The 23,673-nt window shown below is 32.2% G+C and overlaps 1 protein-coding gene across 1 annotated transcript in view; it reads left to right on the top strand.

The window, feature by feature from the left end:
- The first annotated feature begins 404 nt into the window (after positions 1-404).
- The window catches only part of LOC107138986 (transmembrane serine protease 11F), an 85,282-nt gene continuing 62,013 nt past the window's right edge, over positions 405-23,673 (top strand). The window contains exons 1-2 of the mRNA XM_048784589.1: positions 405-566; positions 18,589-18,668. Coding sequence (XP_048640546.1) covers positions 18,658-18,668 — 11 coding nt within the window. The 5' untranslated portion in view covers positions 405-566; positions 18,589-18,657. The remainder of the gene's footprint in view (positions 567-18,588; positions 18,669-23,673) is intronic.

Genomic DNA, 23,673 nt, shown 5'->3' with positions numbered 1-23,673 from the left:
CTGGCACCACATAAAAATAAAAGGTATTGTGTCCATCTACAACTAAAAAAAATTTTTTTTATAAAAAGATCCCATATCTAAGGTCTTTGATTGATATTTTTTTTGCCTTTGAGATTCTATGAGATTTTGATCAAATTTTTTGACCCTTGTATAAAATGAACACAATAATATTTCTTTTTACATTTTGGAAGCAGTAAGACCTGATGGAATATATGCTGTCCTCAGATCTCTCTGGAAGAGAGCCACAGATAATGACAGATCATTAGATTATGTCTTAATTGAGTGGTTGTTGTTTTTAGCATGGCTCTATGATTGGCTAAGCAAAGACGGCATGTGACTTGCTTCAGTTAGATAAGAACACTTTTGAATCTGTAGCCCATGGCTGAGTCAGGCTTAAAGGATTAAGTCCTGGAAGAAGGAGGGTGACTACATGTCATTCTTCTATTTTGGATCTCAGGGGTAAGATTCTAGACTTTTCATTCCAGGACAGTTTTCAACTGCTACCAGCTTAAAAAAAAGCAAATTCTATCTGATGTTGGAACTATTTCAAGATTATAAACTGCAAGGTATGGAAAACAATTAACACATTATTTAAAAATCTGTTTGTATTCCTTCCCTCTGCTCTGTTAAGTTTCTTCTCGTGGGTTTAAAAAAATATTTCTGATACTTATATTTAAACTCTCACACATTCAAAATTCATTCTTGCTGCTCAAACCTTAAATGAATAATTACACATTGTCATTTATTGTTAAGAAATGTTATTATTGTCAATTTAGAAATATTTTCAGAAGTTTATAATGGCATTTGTTTTGAGTATGAAAAGTTTAAATCAGTGCTTCTCAAAGTTTGTACCACAGTGACCTATGGATCTCTGAGATTCTTATGGATTGTTGAACTTAACACCATTTCATAATAATATTCAAGTATCATTTGAGATTTTCACTCTGTTAACATTTGTACTGACAGAGAAAACCAATGAGGAGTAAAGCTACTGATACTGTAGGGTGAATCAAGACAGTGTCAACAAATTGCCAGGTATCATTAAATTTGAAGTCCAATTTCACTTAGGACTATTCTTGGTGAAGCAGTGCAAATTAATAATTTATTAAACCTTGATAATTTTGTACAGATTTTATTCAGTTGGTTGGATGACAAATTGAAAAGCATGTACAAACCTACATACTGAAGAACAGTGACTGTCTTTAGGGAAGTTTTTGGTCAGTTAAGAGCTTAAATATCTCATTATTTAATTTGTAACACCATTTTTACTTGAAATAACTACTGACACACCATGATTATTTAGACTTTGGGTTTTGGCAGATAGTTTGTTAAAAATGAGTGACATGAGAGTATCGCTTCAAGAAACAAATTAATAATTTGTCTTTAGTGATAAAATCCAAACTCTTATATGAAACTTGAAATTTTTAATAAGCTTATGTACTTTCTTGTGAATTTGAGTGTTTCCCAATACTTAAAAGATTTTTTAATAATGAAATTGATGTTGATATTAAGGAATTCTATTTTTATCATTACATAATGAAATGTCTCAACTCTTGGGAGAACTGCATGATTGTAAATGAAATGAATCAGTACTTTATCAATAGCTAGTGCATGATATTACAAAACAATATAGAAGATCCACTCATTGTGATTGAGATCGATGAGTTTTAACATAACAGAGGGAAAAACATTCATTTATAGTACTTCAGATTCTGTATTACAAGTAACCTTTAAGAAATCGATCTTTTCCTAGTTTTAGGGTACAATCAGAGCATATCCACAATTATTTAAAAAACCTATTAGAATATTTCTTCTAATTACATATCTGTGTGAATCAGGATTTTCTTAAAATGCTTCATATAAGACAAAACATTGCTATACATTGAATTCAAAAGGGAATAGACAGAAAATGGAATTCATAATTTAGGGGGGATAAAATATAATTTCCATATAAATATGATATATGTAATTCTTCATTATTATTTCAAATAAATTAATCAATACTTTAAAATTCCTTGTTGAAATTTTTAACAAAATAAGTATTGGTAGCTCATATAAACTCTAACTCTTTGGAGTCCTTAATAATTTTTAGGAATATGAAGGGATCTTAATATCAAAATGGATGGGCAAACCTACATTAATTCTTTACTCTGGTCATAACAGAATTATGCAATTATAGGGTGTTCATTTATTAGACTTAAAGCCAGGTTACAAAAACAGATAAGCCCACAAAAAAGTTACTGTTATTTTTTCATTCAGTGACTCAATTCACCTGTATTTATCATAATGATGATGCATCTAATGACTAGACAGATCAAATGCTTTAAAAAAAGTGTAATGCTTGTGTTCTATGTGGTATTTTTTTGTTTTAATTAATGTTTATTTCCTGTCCCTAGGCACTTAACATTTTAGTCATTTCCACAATCATACTGAGGATCTCTAGCAATATATACTTTTTGATGATCAGAACTTTTTTTCATTCTCATAAAAATAGTCCTAGGTTTTTCCTAGATTAGGTTATTAGATTCAAAAAAGTATAATTATTTTAGAACAGAAAAAGATAACAGAAATAATGAAGTTTAAACTTGCTTTTGGCAGAAATTAAATCAGATCCAGAAAAAGGCAGAAAAATATGAGGTAGTCGGTGACTAATTTCAGAAATTGGTATCAGGTTTCTTAATTAAATGCTTTTTAAAAAAATCTTTAGTGTTACTTATTGTCTATAGCTCTCCTCTGTTTGGTATGCATAATCTTTGATACTGAGTAAGAAATATTGAATCACTACTTTGTAGCAATTCCATAGACCCAAATCAGTATTCTCTGAAACTTTCATTACTCTTTCAGCCAGTCCACTAGGAGGGGTTAATTTTATTAAATTAATGTTTTGAGGCATTAGAGTTTGGCAAATTCTGTGCTGAGAGTCAGATTTGCCTTAGTTGTTGCTATGACACTTATTTTTTTGAAAAAAAATATATTTTACTGTGATTATTTGGAGAACATTGCTACTTAAGTTGGTGTCTCTGGGAGTTACAGGAAATAATATTTGAAGAGCTATGATCTGAAAACATTCTGAAGTTTATACCTAAAGAAACTTTTTGAGTATTGTAATCTCCAGAATATTTTATGTTTTTTTTACCTTCTTTAAAAATTGTTTCCTACCCATTTTCTTCTCTTTTTTACTACTCATCATCTTCTTCATCTTAAAATCTAGTATGAAGTTTGCATTAAAAATAGATTAGAGGGGCCGGGGTTGTGGCTCAGGGGTAGAGCACTTTCCTAGCATGCATGAGACACTGGGTTCAATTCCTGGCACCAAATACAATAAACAAATAAAATAAAGGTATTGTGTCCATCTACAGATTAGATTAAATAAGTGCCTATAATGAGTGATTGCACAAAGAAATTGAATATTATATAAATGTGTCCTTTTTGTAATATTTTTCCAAGTACTTTATTTTCCCTTTAAAATGCATGTATTTTTTTCCCTACATGGATCCAGCACATTTCTTAAGGCTATTACTAGTTATATTGTATCATTCTTTGTTCTCTTATAAATGAAGTTATTTTATTACTTACAGCTAGCTAATAATGATAAAGTTATTAAATTTGATATATTTATATTTTTGTATTAAGTCTCTGAAATTTTTTTTAATATTTATTTTTTAGTTTTAGGTGGACACAATATCTTTATTTTATTTTTATGTGGTGTTGAGGATCGAACCCAGTGCTTCCTGCATGCCAGGTGGGCACGCTACCACTTGAGCCACATCCCCAACCCTCTGAAATATTTTTTCTTAGTAGTTTTTCTCTTAAGTAGTTTATATTTTCTATGAAAATCTCATCACCTGCAAATAATATTTTAACCTACCCTTTATTAGTAGTTAAATGTCCTTTTATGATTTCTTGTCATATCATAGTATCATGGACATGTAGAAAACTGTAGATATTTACATTTCTCATTGTAATAATGAGGAAAAAAACACAATTCAGGAGAAATAATAGCCTATATTAACACTAGCTAGGGAAAAAAAAAGTATATATATCAGTAATCAATGCCTGTAATTCTTATGGACATAGGTTTGGAGTTATTGTCTCCTTGATGTAAAATAGCTGTCTTGACTATTTATATAGAACTAGGAATAAATAATCCTCTTTTAAATCTTTACCTGAAGATATTTGATAAATTTTAATTATTTATAATAAATTTGTGGAAATTATATAATACTAATTAAGACCCTGTTTACTACTGGTCTTTATCCTCAAGCAAAGAGCAGATAAAAGAAAATAATTTATATAATATTTGAGATGTGTCACTAAACATAGCTTTCTCATCTTGCTGTTAGTTGGGCATCTAACTATAGTTTTCATAAAGAAATCCCAACCAGCAAAATTGCATCATGACTGGTATCATTCATGAATTACAGGCATAAAGTAACCTCTCCAGTGACAGGTACTTGGATTATGCATAGATAATGAGAGAGATAACCAAGGAATTAGCACACTCACTGGAGATGAATGAAACAAAACACATGGTTTAGAAAAGGATAGATAGTAATGAACATCAGTTTCATGTGAATTGGAAATCAAATAGGAAATTGGCCAGAATTCAATGAGAGTAAAAAGTATATTATGGATAGGGTTTAGGGGTGGAGGAGAAATTGAAATGAAGCCCAGGACAGGGCCCAACTTGAAACAGGAACTTCAAAGGGTAAAGATGGAGAGCCTTTGGGTAATACCCACCCCCCATCCTAGGATTTGGCCTTCCTGCTTATTGTCTCTGTTTTCTGTGCTGCTCCTAAAATAGGCCAAATAAAATAAATCAGCATTTTCATTTCTGTTTTCGCTCCTAACTAATTAGCCTAACTAATTTCAATTTTGGATTGTATCTAGTTCAGAAGGCCCCAGAGAAACTAATTCTGGAAATGTTTCTTGGTAATTCCTATTTGGTTGGCGAAAGATTTTTCAATATTAATGCCATTATCTGTAAATAATATTTTATTTTTTTGCAAACGTATGTATATCTATGTGTGTATAGTTCTGTGAAGTAAAATGTGGTTTTACTGTGGAAAATAGTAAAAAAAAAATGCTGCACTAAGATGTGTCAGAACCTCCATATTGACCAGAAAAAATCTTATTTTCACAAAGATAAATTTAGAGCAATGACGAAGGAGGTAGGGTGGGGGTGGTTGTGGGAACTATCCACCTCCAGAAGGGAGGAACATTTTATCAATGATATTGTTTAGAACTGCTGATACAGGGTGGTGATAATAACCACACCAGCTTTAACTGGTTTCCTTATAGTTTAAATTCTTTATAAATAATAGACTCCCTTATTTCCTGTATGCAGAATAGACTGCTTCTATAATACCTAACTCCAGCTTTAATAACAGCAATGGAAGTTCCATGTTATTACATACCAAAGTCAGTCTCTTTCATCAAGTTACAAGTCTTTATTTAAGTCACTAGAAAAACCTAAATCAGCCACCAATAAAACAAGGAAACTGTTTATCCTGATCTTAAGAATAATTTCTTATAAGATTCTTTTTTATCAGTTAAGAAAGAAAGTCCTTAGAGAATTCTAGAAAGCTAAGAATGTAATTTGTATATATGATTTTTTTTCACTTCCTAGGCCAAAGCAGAAGAGGGAACATACCATAGTTCCAAATTCCAGAAGAACAGTATAGGACAAATCAACCAGAGTTAATTGATTGCCTACCAAGGTCTGTACCAGACACTAGATGACAACTAAGAAACAAAAGTTTCCATTTATGTTCTTCAGGATTTAAAATGGAGCCCTAGAGACAAAACTAAAATATGCAGAACAACAATAAATAACACAAACCTGCATATAATTCAGGACTATATTGGGCAACATTGATTATAAGTGATAAAACAGTATACCAGAAGAGAGGCTAAGAGTTCTGGAATAACATAATAACTGCTAAATTATTGATGATGATGTAATATTTATTGAGTGATACTTTTGTCATAAACATTCCAAGGCCTATACATTCATTATTTCATCTGTTATTAACAATTGTTCTAAAATATAAATGCTGTTTTCATCTTCTTGTGCAGATGAAGAAATGGAGGCACAGAAAGATTAAAGGACTTATCTGAGGCCACAAAATTAGTGGCAGAATAAGGATTTGGGTCCAAGCAATCTGTCTCTGGAACTTTACCTTAAAATGCTACTTAAAATGTCAGATTTCATTGAGGAGGTGATAATTAGGTTGAACTTTGACAGGATCATATTTAAATGAGTTAAAGTAACAGGGAGAACACCTAAATGTGAGGGAGGCTGTGATAATAGAAAAGAAATCACATAGTTAGAATAAGTACTACATATTTTAAGGATGACAAGCTTAATAAGACTTGGAAGTTTGTGATGTAATATATCATGAGAAATGAAATTGCAATGAATTCGATTCTTACAGGATCCTGAATTTCATTCATCCAGTTCTTGATGAGTATAAAATAGGGAGCCATTAAAATATTTTAATAGTCATGTGTCAAAATCCATGTATATGGGCAATTTGTTTTTGAATTGTTAGCATAAATGCCAGGAAATGGAAAAGAATAAGGCTTATGGAGCTCAGCTAAAAAACTGTTCTTATATAAGAACAATATAAGCTAGGTTAGGAAGAAGGGAGAGGAAAATATGAGCTAAAGAAACCACTTGAAGAAATAATTATCCAAACCATTGAATGGATACAGAAAATGACATAGAAACCTAGATGGAGGATACCTTTCATTTTTTTTCTTTTTCAAAATTTGTTCTAATTATTCCTAAAGATAGTAGAATGCATTTTGACACATCAGCATACTACAGTGGTGCAACCATGTCAATGCTTATAGAAATTCAATTCACAATGGCCAAACTATGGAACCAACCTTCAACAGATGAATTGACAAAGAACATGTGATATATATATATACCCTTCAATTTTTTAAAGCAAGTGATTAGACATAGGATGGTGCCACTGACTTACACAGATAAGCTTGGAAGTAGAAAGATGGAATATGAGATACCTGACTACTGTAAATTCTCTCTGAGCGGAGTGGTGTCATATTTACCATTTTAGCTGTAGTTTTGCTCCAGGCACCATGCCTGACACATACTAGGAGAATAAAATATTCTTTAAATATGTTTTTCTAAACAAAGTCATGGTAAAATAATGAAACCTTAGTAAGGTATCTATTAAAACTACAACTATAGTGGTTAAGTGAGATACAGATTAAGGAGTTGTCTGAAAGAAGAGACTTCTATAAGATCATAAGAATGAATTAACTCATGAAAGACACATTGTTTTTTTCTTTTTGGAAAAGAAAAATTAAATGGCCTAGTGTGAAAACGTCCCACTTAAAGTCTTGAAGACATGAATGGAAAAGAGCTATCATTAGAAAGATAAGAACAACAGAAGAGTATGCCAAGCCTCAGTTTCTATGTATCACTCTCCAACTCTTTGGGAATTGAGAGACTTTTGTATGTGAAGTATGTGAAAAAGTCATTTGTAAGCTACAATGTAAGTGATATTCACAATTATCATGATCATGACTAGGATTTCATATTGAAAGCAGAGGAGATGAAAGGAACTAGGAAGAAGAAAAGGTAGTTAAGAATCAAATATTGGTGGCATCAGTCATTCAGGGAAATATTTCTTGAAAGTGAGAGAAATATTATTTATCATCTGATACTTGTCCAGCAAGTTGGAGGATTATTCCTGAAGTAACTATTCATTCTTTCACTTGTTATTCAAATCTGTAGAGTAGATATTAGAATCCCTCTTTTACTGATGAGAAAACTGAGATTCATTGAGTCAGGTAAGCTTGCCTAGTTTTACAAAGCAGGTAATTAAAGCTTATTCAAAAGAGATATCTTTGGGGGCTAGGGATTATATAGCTCAGTGACAGAACACTTGCATAGTATATGTGAAGCCCTGGGTTTCAGCCATAGCACTACGAAAAAAAAAATTTAAGTGTGATATGTTTTAATTCAAAAATCTTTTTCTACTATACCACACTGGGGAGTACTTACAACCTGAAAACTAAAGAAGTGGATGAAAAGAAAATGGAGAAAGAAATTATAGATTTTTTTTTAAGTAGGCAATACATTATATGGAAAAATAGATTACTAGATAAAATAAAACATCCAATTTACTATCCAGTATGTACACCTACTACAAATACAAAATAGCCTTAGTAAATTTTTTATTCATATTCTGTTTAAACATTTCCAGGGAGTATGAAATCATGGTTAAGAAGGTAATTCCATTTTGGTCAACACTAATTATAAATTGAATAAAAACTCTTCTTTAAAAAATAGCAAATTATCTGTCTCTGTAACTTCCATTCATTGGTCTTTTTTATCACTACAGGACAGAAGGAAATAAGAGAATCTCTGAAGAGAGACAGGCATTTGACAGGCATTCTTTGTGGTGGGGAGGCTGAGGCAGGAGAATTGCAAGTTTGAGGCCAGGCTCAGCAACTTTTTGAGACGCTGTCTCAAAATAAAAAAATAAAAAGTACTGAGGAGGTAGTATGCTCAGTGGTATAGTGCTCCTTGGTTCAATCCTCAGTACCAAAAAAAGAAAGAAAAAAATAAAAGGTATTATTTCTCTTCTGTATTTTGTTTTCCACGTGAAATAATCTCAATTTATAAAAAAAAATTGTTTCAGTTGTTCATAGATTTTTGTTGAACACCTATTATATCTTAAATTTTATTGTACACATAGTGATAAAAATGTGTTGAAGGGGAAATCCTCATAAAATGGATTTAATAGTTTCAGAAGTAGGAAGATAAAGCATCTCATCAACGTGAGACTGAGAATAATATTAAAACTGAATGTTTATATCAAGAGTGTCCAAAGTAGCCAGTCCTAGTGGCATACTCCTAAAATCCCAGCAATATGGGAAGCCGAGGCAGAAGGATCACTAGTTCAAAGCCAGCCTCAGCAAAAAAACTCTTAGCCAGACCCTGTCTGTAAGTAAATAAGCACCCTTGGTTCAAGCCCCATTACCAAAAAAAAAAAAAAAAAGAAAGAAAGAAAAGAAAAGAATATACAAAGTAGGGGAGGGAAGAAAAAGTGCTTTTGAGTGATACTGGACAAATTATAGTTATATTGTTTACATGTACAAACATGTAATAACAAATCCCATCATGTACAACTATAATGCACCAAAAAAAATGTGGGAAAAAAATATACAAAGTAACCATTGTAGGGAGTTTCAGTCAGAATGAACAAAGGAGGAATAAAAGTAGTATTGTAAAGCAGGAATGACCCAAATTAATCTGTTTTTGTTTTCCAGGGAATTGTTTCCATCATTGAGAAGTAAAATTACCCACAATATGAAATGTTAAGCTGGTAAACGTTATTTTATTGGATGTGAACACTTTGAATTTTTGAGTTAAAAATATGACCTCAGATGTTCATAAACTTCCATTTTACCTTAAAAACACAAGTAGAAACATATGACTTACTGGGCCATTTGTGTAGGTGTTCAGGACAATTTTTGTGTCTGTATATTAGAACATATCTACCCATTCACCAAATTTTGATAGCTAGGAAATTCCTTGAACCTCTTTATTATATTCTACTTCACTAAATTTTTTTAATTCAGAGTTTACTTTATTGATGTTACAAATAAGTTTGACATAGTCCTCATTTTCATATACAATTTCATTTGTAGGCAACTTTGATTTCTTAGTAGATAGGAAACATTGGAGATAATCACACAAGTGCACAGGCACATATGCACACCCACACAGTTTACATTAGAAATAAAGAATCAGTAGTCAGTACCATGGAAACAAGGGAAAAAAAATACAAAGATCTACAATTGTTTGAATTATATTTTCCAATATTGATTCTGAACACTTAAATTGAAAAACTTAAATAAAATGTATTTTGTGAGTATTCAAAGACCTCACAGTTTTTAATTACAATCAAAGGTAGCACCACACATATCGGGGAGCTTACTCTGACCGCAATGAAAAAAATGGTTTTCTGTGGAAAACGACTGCTTGTTTTTTTTTTTTTTAAAGCTTAACTAGACATAGGGACTCTTGTACTACCTTTTAATTCATATTTTATTTCCACAAATACTCTTAATACCTTTTCTATTTTGTGAAGGGACTTCAGCTAAATCCAGATAAATTTTTTTCTTAAATAATTCACTTAATCAAATACACATTAATTGCAATGCAACAAAATCTGAAGAAAGCAAATCAACAAATGTCAGTGTCAGCATCAGCTGAACCATGAGTCTTTCATCAGGTATGTAGGATACCATATGTGCCACGTGACCGTCTGACATCCAAGACTGCATGAAGATGCCAATGTCAGAGCATTTCATCTTCTCAGTATTCTTTATATTTAATTAATTCATGTAAAAGTAAGTTCTAGGAGTTTCCTCCCACCTCTCTGCTAATGACTTTGTGCCTCACCTGTCTCATTTAGATGCTTTCCAAATGTCCGCAATTAGAAGTAAACTGACAAAAATCAAAGCTTACTCTTGGAAATGGTTCAGAATTTCTGAGAGCAGGAAATACTTTCAAGATATAATCTTAAACACAAATCAACAAGACCATGTTGAATGTGGACTTCTCATGAAATTACAGCATCCTACTGAAGTCTAACGATTTACATAGCAGAAATACAACATGCTTGACTAGTACAGTGAAGATTCTGGGGTTCAGAGGAGCCAAACAAGACACGTTTCCTCTAGGAGAATACTCACATAGTCTTATTTCATTCTGTATTTAAAATATTCAAATATTACTGGCTTTGCATTTCATATTATACCAAATAGGATAGTCTTTAATCTCTGTAAAAGCTTTGGGAGACACTTATCATATGCATCTATGGGATATTTTATAGATATAGATTATTTATTTTCATAATTCATGAGTTGTAATCCCGATTAAATGATGCAGTAGAAAGGATGGGGGAGAGGAATTTTTACCCAATCCTTTGTTTTATATATTGTATGTAAATAAGCTGATGGACTCATGACAGGTTCTGGAAGTAGAAGTCAGTTTTCTATTATCAAACTGTATTTACATCTTACTTGCTCTCCCATCATTCTTTCAGCTCATGATTAATTTAACTTCCTCTTAGGTAGCAGTAGCTTAGACTCAAAAGTTCAATAATAATAATTGTAATTGTTAATTATTTGCTTGTTACTGGTCATCTTTGCTCAATGTCAAGCCTTTGTAGACAGAAATAAATGTTGTTTGCTCAGCAATTAACACACTGTGTGGCACATGGCAGGTGCTCACTAAATATTGCTTAATGACTGCATGAATAAATGAAAGTTTGAGTCTGGTATCTAGAAATATGCTTAATTTTAAAATTTTTAAAAATGACAAAATAATTTGATTATTTTATATAAATGCATGTTTTAGACTGAGAACCACAGAAAAGTATAATTATTAAATACTTCAAAAATTAAAAACAGGGGGGCTGGGGATATAGCTCAGTTGGTAGAGTACTTGCCTCGTGTGTACAAGGCCCTGGGTTCAATCCCCAGCACCATAAAAAAATTAATAAAAAATAAAAACATACATCCATCTATTTACATTCATACACATATGAATGTGCAACCACATAAGATATAATCTAAATGTGCATTTTTATTTTCTTATGAAAGATCTTAAAAATCTTAACCATATGTCCAAGAGACTATTTCTGTTGTACTCTTGATTGTCTCTTCCCCAATTCCTTGCCATCCATTTCCTTCTCTCCTTTTTTTTTTTTTTTTGTTTCTTTTTCCTACTCTTCATTTTCTTGCTAGTCTCTGGGTCTTTTTATTTTACTCTTGCTCATGTCTTTCTTCATCCTGCTTCTCCTGCATTTGCTTCTTCTAATGTCTGGAATATTCATTTCTATTCACACCAGGTAGTGCAGTTGCATGTACAGAATGAAAGAAAAAGAAAAGGAAAAAAAAAGAAAAGAAGAAAGAAAGCATAGTGCAAGGGGACATGTGTCATCAAGACTATCCTGAAAATTTGGAAACAACTTGTTTCCCCTGGAGAAACAGTATTCCCTATGCACTTTCCTCCTGAAGCTCCGAGAGGAGAAAAAATTGTCAAGCAAATAAAATCCATTAGCACATCAGATTAGTGTTGGATTGGGTACTACATATTAGAAAAATAGGACATAATTAACCAACAGAATCTCAAAGATAATCTGTTTCAATAGTTCTCTCTCTGTCTCTTTCTTTAATTTATTCTAACTAGTTACACATGAGGGTAGAATGCCTTTTTGCACACTGTACACAAATGGAGCACAACTTCTCAGTCCTCTGGCTGTACATGCAGAGTCACACCAGTAATGCAATCATAGAGGTGTATAGGGTAATAATGTTAGTCTCATTCCACCATCATTCCCATCCATCCCCTCCTCTCCCCTCCCCTTGCTCCCCTCTGCACAATCCAAAGTTCCTTCATTCTTCCCTACCCTCCTAACATTATGGATCAGCATCTGCTTATAAGAGAAAACAATCAACCTTTGGTTTTTTGGGTTTGAATTATTTCGCTTAGCATGATATTCTCTGGTATCATCCATTTACTGGCAAATGCCATAATTTCATTCTTCTTTAAGACTGAGTAATATTCCATTATGTATATGTACCACATTTTCTTTATTCATTCATCTGTTGAAGGCCAATCTAGGTTGATTCCATAGTTTAGCTATGGTGAATTGAACTGCTCTAAACATTGATCTGGCTGTGTCACTATAGTATAATGATTTTAAGTCCTTTGGGTATAAACAAAGCAGTGGGATAGCTGGGTCAAATGGTGGTTCTATTCCAGGTTTTCTTAGAAATCTCCATACCGCTTTCCATAGTGATTGAACCAATTTGCAATCCTACCAGCAATGTATGAGTGTACCTTTTCCCCCACATCCTCACCTACAATTATTATTGTATTCTTGATAATTGCTGTTCTGATTATAGTGAGATGAAATCTTGGAGTAGTTTTGATTTGCATTTCTCTAGTTGCTAGAAATGATGGACATTTTTTCATATTATTTCAATAGTTCTTATTGAGTTTTATGTCATAGACTCTATGGAGAATCTGATAAGAATGATAAAACTTTTAGAAAAAGGCACATACATACATAGAAACAAAATTTTATAATTTCAGTAAATGCAACTGAAACACATCAGCATAGCCTGGACCTAGTGCAAGCCCTGAAATTATAATTCTTTCCCTCTCCTCTCCTCTCCTCTCTTCTCCTCTTTCTATCTATCTATCTATCTATCTATCTATCTATCTATCTATCTATCTATCTATCTATCTTCCTCCTTATCTACTTGTTTATTTACCCACAACCCTCTACCTACAAAATTTGGTCTAGAGAATTTATCCTCATGTTTAGACATACAATTCTGGGGTGGCATCCTAGCTTCCTCCTCATGGTTTTTCTATTCCTTATCCCAGAAAAAATTAGGATTTTTCCCCCACATCTCTGACATTGTCATAGATGTACTTTTTGGGTAGTTACTGCCATCTATTAGTAAACTAATATATGTTCCAATAAAAGATTGCTTCAGTTCACACATCTCTTGAAGAAATCTTGTGATGTGTTAGATCAGTGCCAAAGGGTTCCTGTAATTATTTCCTGTGGTTCTTGGCATACTTTGCTGACTCAAACAGAGGGAACATTATCAAATGCTGCATTTCCAAAGTGTAACTTCATAAATAAGAGAATACAAATTCATAAATAAGATGGCCAAGTAGATAGTATTGTACTACTATAGAAGGAAAAAAATATCCTGCTCCAGGAGAGACAGCTTAAATTTGGCAAAAGCATTCTGGCAAGGCTCAGGATTGTCCCAGACTTGTGGTTCAGCAAGTTGCCAACTGTGACAATAAGTGGAGACCAAGTAGCAAATGACTTGAAAACATATCATGACTCTCAAGCAGAGTGAATATCAATAAAAAGAATGAAAGGCAAAGATGACTCTTCCAGGAAGAGCATCAGTTCTTGAGGAAGACTACATGCTTGGATATACCAACTTGGGAGATGAAGCAAAAACCTAGATGTGGAGTTCCCAGTTCATCACTTTGATGTATGGAAGAAATGCAGTCTTGCCTGGGGGTCATGCTATCCACTTCAGAGTTTTGCACAATTACTCAAACATATTATTCATAAAGCTCTTCACTATGGGGTTTGTTTTTTGCTCCCCATGAGTTGGGTCACTCTGTAGTCACTGGCTATTTGAATGATCCAGGGCATTAACTATCTGTTCTTTCTGATGATGGAGAAGGATGAACAGCCTCTCTGTGAGCCCTAGGGGATTCTTTCCTGCATAAGTCTCTGGCACATTAATATTAGATGCCTGTGATTTTGAGGTTTGGTTTGGATGCTTTCACTGTGCTTAGAAGAGAAATTTTGAAGACAAATTCTTTTGGTAGAAGGATCCTTTGCATTAGAAGTTTGTGTTAATTTGAATTTTCCTTTATTGTTAATCACGTTTTAGCATTAAAACTGGCTATAAAGTTGTATTTTATGCTCAAGATTTTTGTATAAGATGGCAAATGTTAATCAATCAGTAAATATAGCCAATTACCATGCAACCCCAGAAACATACATTCCTAGACTACTTTAACCACGTAAAAAATGTTAACACAGATGTTATTAAGCCTTTTATTTATGAGACCTATTGTTTTAGCAAACCAGATTGAAAGTGTTATGAAAGGAGAAAATATATAAATATAGATTCTGAAGATATAAATAATTGCCCCCAAATTGTCTTGAAGCTGAGTTCTATTACAACAGAACCTACTAATGTTTTGCAAAGAGATAAACCATTTTCACATGAAATGTTTTTTCATAAAATCACTCGATAATAAAAATAAATGGCTATTTGACTATTGTAAACATATTTTCAGTGTTACTAATATTAGTTTATTAACTTTAATATAACTGCTAATTCTTAACTTATCTTCCATATTCCTAAATTTTAGGTAAGAATTAGCTAGATCACAAAATATAAAAAGTGAATTCTACATATGGGGTTACAGAAACATCTTATAATTATCATAAAATAACTCAAATAAATATAGAGAGTGCTCAATAATAAAGACTGAAACTGTAAAATTTTCAAAATTTGAAAACTTCTAGGACATAAAAAATTGATATATCACTCATTATTGATGAACTTGATTATAATACTACAAAGATAGAAAACAGAAACCCAAAAAACCATGAGGAGACCATCCAAAGAATGCTGTATAGGTTAGTTTTTTAAGTCTTGCTGGACTCTTCAAACTGATAGATAAGTTGTTTTAGCTACAAATACAGATATTTATAAGGACATCATTTTAATACTTTGTTTGAATGTTAATAGAACTTGTCTACAATTTGAAGGTAGTTATAAACTATTTATGTGATAATTTCAATGTGATTACTTTCTAATTTGTAAAATATATATTTTGCTTAACCATAAAGTTTTCTCAAACAAGCAATTAGAATTCAAGAAAAAAATCTACTTAAGCATCAGTGTGAAAACTCCAAGTCCTACCTTCTTGGGTTAAAAAAAAAAAAAGAAAAAGCACATATGTTTTGAGCTTTTTAATTCAAGAATTTAATTGAGCACATGGAAATGATCCATAGAGATAAGCTAACCTTACAGTAGTGTCCTGAAATTGAACTGTCTCTAATTATTTTATAAACAAATAGTGTTAATTAATTGCTAAAATATATTAGATAAAGGCCACTCAGTTTAGTCCCTTTTTCTAAGGCTTATGATACATGCATTCTAATCCATGAAGCTCGTTCAGGCTAGTCTCATTTTTCTATCCTAGCATCTTTTAGATCCAAGTGCTCACACTTGGGAAGTTGTGGTCTTGTATTAAGCTGTGATCTTATATTCCTTCTTTATTGAAAAAAATAGTATATTGATTGCTTTATAAGTAGAAGCAAAACTGAAATCAACCTTTAATTTGTAGGCTACCAGTAGGTATGAAGTTAAATTATTTATTTGATCATTACTCATTTATTTACTAAGTTTAAAATTTAATGAATTTAAGATCTGCAATTACAGTTAAGTGTCCACAATGTTTTTATAGCTTGTGCTCTAAAAGTTATATTTTATATTCCTTTCTTTTCTTTTAGACACAAAAGAGATGTGATTCACTTGAGAGTATTTTTACTTCTCCTGATGTCTTATCATAATAGCATTGTTGACTTTTTCCCATTGGCATTTTATAACATATACTCATTTCCTTTTGAATGATAATAATATCAATCAACAATGTAATAGAAACCACTAAAGTACCTGCCCACATGCTGCAACATGTGTCTGAGTGTATCGAGAGCCAATTAAATAAAATTCACATGTAATAATTTCACTTTTATAATAGAAATTACTAATGCCTACCAACCCTCAGAATTAGTTATCCAGTCTTATGAAGAATATTAAAAATCTTCATATGCTACATTAATTAGTGCCTAATACATCTATGTCTTTAATTATTTGAAACAAAACAAAGAACTCAAGGCAATATGAAAAGGAAGACATATGGCAGAAGAGCTTGGAAAATATCACTTTTGAAGTCTATTGAAAACAATTAACAAAAGAGTGCTAATTCTAGGCGGGGGTGGGGGTGGGGGATGGAGTTGAAAAAAAGTACCTAAGACTTTGAGGTCTTTATTATGGCCCAGACACTAATTTTATTATCAAACTAATTATAAGTGTCATCTACATTTTACAGAGAGACAAACTAAGAGGTTAGAAGTTTAAGAATATTCCCAAGTATATTCCTACTGTCATCAATGACAGTGCCAGGAAATGAACCCAGGCCTGTCTTCTCCAGGAGCCTAGTGTACTGCCACCTGACCATGGCAAAGACTTTACCTCACAGAATATAAAAACAAGTCATCTTTACATATTTATGGAAAGCAGAAGGATTGTGTGGGGGGAAGACTCAAGCTTTAAGACCAAATAAAAGAAAATTTGAAAGAATCACTGAACAGGAAGTTTTCCTGAGATAGTTAACCTATTTTTGACCTTTTAAATATTAGACTGCTTCTGTTGCAATCTTTGAGTGCTTAAGGATGGTGAAAGTACATATTGCTGTATCACTTAAGCTCTTCTCTCGTAAGTGCTATGATTCAATATGAAAATGCTGATTTTGTTAACTAAGAGAAAAAATATGTATATACCACACCTCATTTCAGAATCCTCAAAGCTGATTCTTATACTTACATGAACTTGCTTCTTGTATGGCATAATTTTCTCCACCTAAGCCACATACTTTATTTTCTACCTCATTGGTTTGTACTAATATAGAGGGCTGGTAGTATTTTTTAAATTTTAACAAGTAAGGATTATGAGAACAATAATAGAATATAGTCATTTACTAAAATTGACACGATTTTTCTGGCACTTTTTTGTTTGATTTTATAAATTTTACTTTTGAAATAAATCAATGTTCCAAAGAGCAAAGTTATTTTTGCTAAAGTATAGTTTTCAATGTAGTTAAAGTTATTGGTAACTTTTTGTGAATTATTTGTTTAGAAATTTGTATTGTTACTAAAAATTAGGTCTTTTTTTCATATTGTTGATGGTTATACAAACTGAGAATCTGCTTCATTTTTTTCATTTGCCAAAAATCTTGGGAAATGTATTTTTTACTAATACCTTAGAAGAATATTATTATAAAATGTTAAGATTAGATTCATTTTTGCTTTGAGTATTTTAGACAAAATTATTCTGCATGAATAACAAAAGCGTACATGTACAGAGTTTTTTTCCATCTTCTCACTCTGAATCTTTAAAAGTACTTCTTAAATTTCCAATGTCTATGCTACAGTTTTACTGATCTTTATTAAAAGTTCATGTATTCATTCTAAAAACTCCATAAATATATGCAAATATGTAAAGGGACTAATTATAAATGCTGAGGAATTCAACACCAGTAAAATGGACTAAGCTATTCCTGATTATGGGAAGGTGAAACAAAGTTTTGATTTTTTTTTCTTTTTCTATTTTTTTTTTTGTTTGTTTTTGGGGGGGCTGAATAAATTTTTTTAATAAAATCATTTATTTCAGAGTGAAACAGGAAATATTAGAAAAGACAAATATAGCCCTGATATATTATTAAATATAAGCCCTTTTACTTATTATGAAATAAGTCTCAACAAGCTAAGCAGCTTGCCCATGGTCACATTACTAAGGTGAAACAGGTGCTCTAGTGTAGAACCCAAGACTTCTCTCCACCACACCTTCATGATTCCCTCAAAGGGAAGAGAAGGAATATTTTAATGAGGAAGTAAGAAGTGTACTCTAATGTTTTGTATATTTTAAAACAAATTGGGACCACACCTCACCTCAATGCTGATCATACCTCCCCAACCGGAAAAGTGTAGCCTTCTGAATCATCACCAGTTGCACCTTATGAGACCTCTACTGCTTGGAGTTTCTCTGTGCAGGTATTTACAGTTCATTGTGTGGAAACAGCTGGCACAGAATTGATCATGTTCTTATCAGACTATATCAAGATGGTAAACCTCAGTCATTAAACTGGCCAGACTTGTTTCTTTTCTGGTGCTAGTGACTGTCATTACTTTACAGCCTCCCAACCCTGACCTGGCTGATACAGATCAGATGGTGACTGAATAGAACCTGCCCCAGTCCGGGTCCATGATGTACTCGTAAGTACTCAGCTTTTCTCAGTAAGAGTTATCAATGGGAACAGATGCTGGCCACTCCTGAGACAGGCTGTGCAGATGCTGCCTCGTACAGATTACTTTAAAAATAAGATTATTTTTATGTGTGTTATTGTATTTTGTGTTTTTTTTTTTTGTTGTTGTTAAATGTAAGACTTTTGAAACAAAAGGTGCCATTGTCTTTTCTTTTTAGATAAAGGAAATAGTAAGATGTAGTAGTATGTGAACTGTATTATATTTAACACAGAAAAATCAGTACTTCAAAACATAAAGTGCTTAATATATTTCATTTAATTTCTTTAGTATTGTCAATAGCATGATGTAAGTTTTATTACTTTTGTTTTTTGAATTATCTCTTGAGACAGCAAAGCATAAATTGAAGAAGACAATCTATTAGAATTTTTGTTTGAATTTTACTTAAAAGAAAATGTAACAGAAATGGAATTATTGTATCATATGAATGAAATATTAAAATTAATATATAATTATTAAACTAACAAAACTTAGGTTCCATATAACATTTGTCATAATTAAACTCCAAAATAATTGATAAATTAATGATCTTAAGGTAAAAACATTTATATGTATATTTACATTTAGGTAATATCCAGGTATTGTTTTCAGACTCAGAAATGAATAAATGATATTTAAGAGTGATTTCATTCAAACTCCTGCTTAGTCTAAACTTGTTTCTCAAAGAGATGTTTATATCTCTACAGATACAAACTTCCTAGTATTAATCATGATTCTCTGATAATTGCAATTGCTTAGTGATTTGTTTTCAATTAAATAAAATATGTTAAGCCTGTGGGCTCTTGCGCTCTTAAATGAAGAGTGTTCTTCCCCTTCCTATTTTACTTTTCAATAACAGCACGAACCTTAACGACTGTTGGTTTCATAAAGCTTCCCCCACAGACCCTTTCATGACAGCACCTTATAGCATAATATCTGTACTTTTTCTTTAATTTCCTCTTTCCCTTCCCTCTTTTCTCCACTGGTCCATTTCCTCTACTCTAATAATCTCCCCTTTGATTTTTTTAAATGTTAAATACAAGAAAGTATACTTGTTATATACCAAGATAAGGGCAGAACAAGGTAAAATGTGCAGTACATAAAAAATTTTATGTTTAATAAACATTCATATAAATATGACATCTAACAATTTCAGTTTCAAACAGTTAACAAAGAACTTTAAGATCTTTCATGTTCCTTTATTTCAGGATTCTGCAGTATGGCTTTTCGACCAACTAGTTCTTCTCTTCCCAACTTATAGTATCATCTCTACTCACTCACTTTACCGCTCTGAAAGTATCGTTATAGATATATGAAATGTCCATATTGAAACCTCATCAGCTTTGATTCAGAGTGTATAGGTCTGATGATTTTATGTATCCTTTCTAATTGGATTCCAGACCACTACTGTTTTTAACACACATATTTTTCTAAAGTGTACAGATTGTCATAAAGACAAGATTCACTGAACACATTAGTAAAAGAATTTTGCCCAAGGGATATAGTCTCCTAGAATAAAGGAGTCATGTGTGCTGTAGCTTCTTAGCAAAGTAAAAAGAGAACCAGCATGATATTTAGATATATTCTAGATCCAATTTTGTGCTTACTTTTCTTACCTCTCTCAAGACTTCACTTTTACCTGTAAAATGTGGGGAGAGTCTACAGCTAAATAAATAGTATGAGGAATTTGCACATTAATGGGACTTGAAATCATTTTTTGTGGATAAACAGGAAAATAGGAAACTGATTTTGGTTTCTTTTGACATTATAAACTTTGTTACATTTAGTAGTAATGCAAAAACATTTGATATTAATTTTGCTATATTTTTAGTAGTAAGTCTAAGTGTTATGTAGTGGAAGTATTTCAGATTGTAAATCTTTGCATGTACCATGTTGTGATGTCAAACATTTCTTCTGTGGGTCATGGTCAAAAATATTTTTTAAAACACTTTATTAGATAATTTTAAAGTCCTTTCAAATATTTTAAATCTATAATTTCAAACAGCTAATTGCCAGTTAATATGGAGAACATTAACTTAAGGCATAAGTGAGCCATCTAAATTATTCCAGAGTATAGACTATTTAATTTTTTTTCAGTAATACCTACATTTGATGCCCTCCAAAAGTGAGGCAGAGATAAGAGGTATGAGTGCCAGAAAGTAGATCTTGGTGTCAAAAGGCAATTGAATAAGCCACACCTAATGGCACAATCTGATAAATCAAAAATAAGAAGCATAAACAGGGTGTTGTGGGGAGGGGGGGTAACCTCATTAAAGCTTTTCTAGATATGTAATAATTGAGTTTAATCTTTTAAAAAGTAGAAAGTGGTTGGAGGAAAAGAAAAATGCATTCTTGACTAAGACAACAGAGTCCTTGTAAAAGCTATGAAACTTTAAATACGCTTGCAAATAAATGTTGAAAACTGTCTACTGAAACTAAAGTGATCACTTTTATGAAGAGCTTTGTGTACCAGATTAAAAACTTCTAAACTTTTAAACAAGAATTCAGTAAAAATTTAAGCAAAAAGAAGAAATGATGAAATTTGCAAACTAGAACTGTTAGGGGTACCAGTGCACTTGGGTGGTTCCACTGTCATCTGCAGAATTGGAGGAAGAGAGTGGACAGCAGGGAAATTACGTGTTCATGTGCTGTTTCCTCAGCCTGCAATGAGTCTTCCTCCTCACTTTTAATAAGACCCCATAGTCCATAGTCTTCCTTCAAAATTCTAATCAAAGTTTCCGTGCCATTTTTCTCATGCTCTGACATCTTAAGTATTCCTGAAACACAGCCATTCTCCTCAAACTTACATAACACATGTGCGTACTTCTGTTGGCATTCTCTGTATGTTTAGTTACTTGTTTCAAATCATCTCCCCAGTTAACTAGAGAGCTCTCTGTATTACTAGTGCCAAACACTTTGCCTGTAGAGTCTTAACATTTGCATGTTGCTTTATTATTACAAATGACTAAAGCCAAAGAACAGATACTAAAAAAAAAAAAAGAGGAAAGGCTAGGAGTAAATGAAATTTTAAGTTTACTTTTTATTACATGTCTATTAAAGAAGGCCTATGAAATATTTGAGATACAGTAATTCAGTAGGTGAATAAAACAGTATAGACAATTTATTCCAAGTAAATTTATGTTTGGTGCTGGATGAGGATTTATTGTTGAAGAGATTAAAGCATCAAATAAATGCTCGTAAATGATATTTTAAATTTCATTCATTCATTCATTCATTCAATAAATTCCTATTATACTAGTCTATAGTGTGCTAGAAGTAAATTTACATCTATATGTAAATACCTACAGATGTTGTATATACTCATGTGTTGTGTGTATATAGTGTATGTAAACAAATGTATATAAATGAATACACATGTATAAGATCACAACAAATATGGTCACTACTTTTACAGTGCTTACAATCTTAAAGCAAATAAACAATTAGACAAATCATGTGAATTAAAAACGAGATAATTACAAGATAAAATTTTGTACTTTTTCAAAAAAATTTTGAGTCCTGTGTGGTGGCGCACACCCGTAATCCCAGCAGCTCTGGGGGCTAAGGAAGAAGGATTGTGATTTCAAAGCCAAAGCTGGCGCTAAACAACTCAGTGAGACCTGTCTCTAAATTAAATACAAAATGGAGCTAGGATGTGGCTCAGTGGTCAAGTGCCCCTGAGTTCAATCCATAGTTTGGTTCACTTAATTTCTTTAACTGGTGCCTTTTTAAAAAGTAGATTTTCAGTTTTTCATTCTATGACTCATTCTTGTCTATTTGCAAATAAATGAAAGCTACATTTGTGAAATGTGTTTTTAAAATATTAGATATTGATATAGTTTCCCACTGTGCTTGAAGAAGCCTTGAGAAAATCTAAATAGAACTTCTCACCATCATTGAATGAGTGTAGCAAGACAAAAATGGAAACCAGTATTTTGATGAGAAAGACACATCTCTATGGCTTGCAACAACTACCTGCAGTAGTCTTTTAAAAAAATATTTTATTTTTGGAGTACTGTGGGATTGGATATGTAGGGGAATATAGCAAGAACATTTTCATATTTTTGAATCATACAATCATTAAGCCGTTGTAAAGCCTTAGCATTTTATAGACATATTCAAAATCCAAGTTCAATGTCCAATACAAAGACCATTCAGATACATTGCTATTTGTTGCTGCTTTGGATTCTATACATTATATTTTGTTCCAATAGTGTGTGTGTCCAAACTGTGACTCTTAAAAAAATTCTCCATAGTTTGACATTGTCATTAGATGAGCAGCCCTCATCTTAGGTATCTTATGTAAAGCAAAAATGCATTAATTTAAGATATAACTTTAGAAAATGCATAGTATGATGAACAAGTAAGAATCATATGAAATAGTTTTGCAGATTAAAATTTATTATGTACTAGGTTCCATCTTTCACACTGAATAATATGTGTAAATCTGAACAGGTTGTAGAGAACCGTTGAGCACTGAGTTTGATCTCTTGGTAGAGATATCACCTCGAAGCTATATCAAAGGCATCATCTTAGCTCTCCTCTCTACTACACTGGTGAGGCCCCATTATGACCCTACTGCACGTCTTTCTCTCCTTCTATTCATTCATCCTTCCATGATCATCTTAGCCTTTGGTGGTTACTAGTACTTGATCATAACTTCATTACCATTCTCAAACTTTAGTTGCTTTAAGGGGTATGGGTCACCATTTCTGCTAGGTAAAGGAAAGATCAATTTATTTTTTCATAGCTTTTATATCATATCACTTTTTTAAAAAAGTATGAACTAATGAGATAATATAATTGAGTATTTGGAATATTGTCATATAAATTAGTTGAGGCCAGGTGAAGTGTTGCACATCTGTAATCCCACAGCTCAGGAGGCTGATGCAGAAGGATTGCAAGTTCAAAGCCAGCCTCAGAAACTTTAACGAAGCCCTAAGCAACTCAGATCCTATCTCTAAATTAAATATATATA

The sequence above is a fragment of the Marmota marmota genome, unplaced genomic scaffold (assembly GCF_001458135.2).
Source record: "Marmota marmota marmota unplaced genomic scaffold, marMar, whole genome shotgun sequence".
Taxonomy (NCBI): domain Eukaryota; kingdom Metazoa; phylum Chordata; class Mammalia; order Rodentia; family Sciuridae; genus Marmota; species Marmota marmota.
Note: the sequence above shows the minus strand (reverse complement) of the source record. Positions and strands in the feature narration are given on the sequence as shown.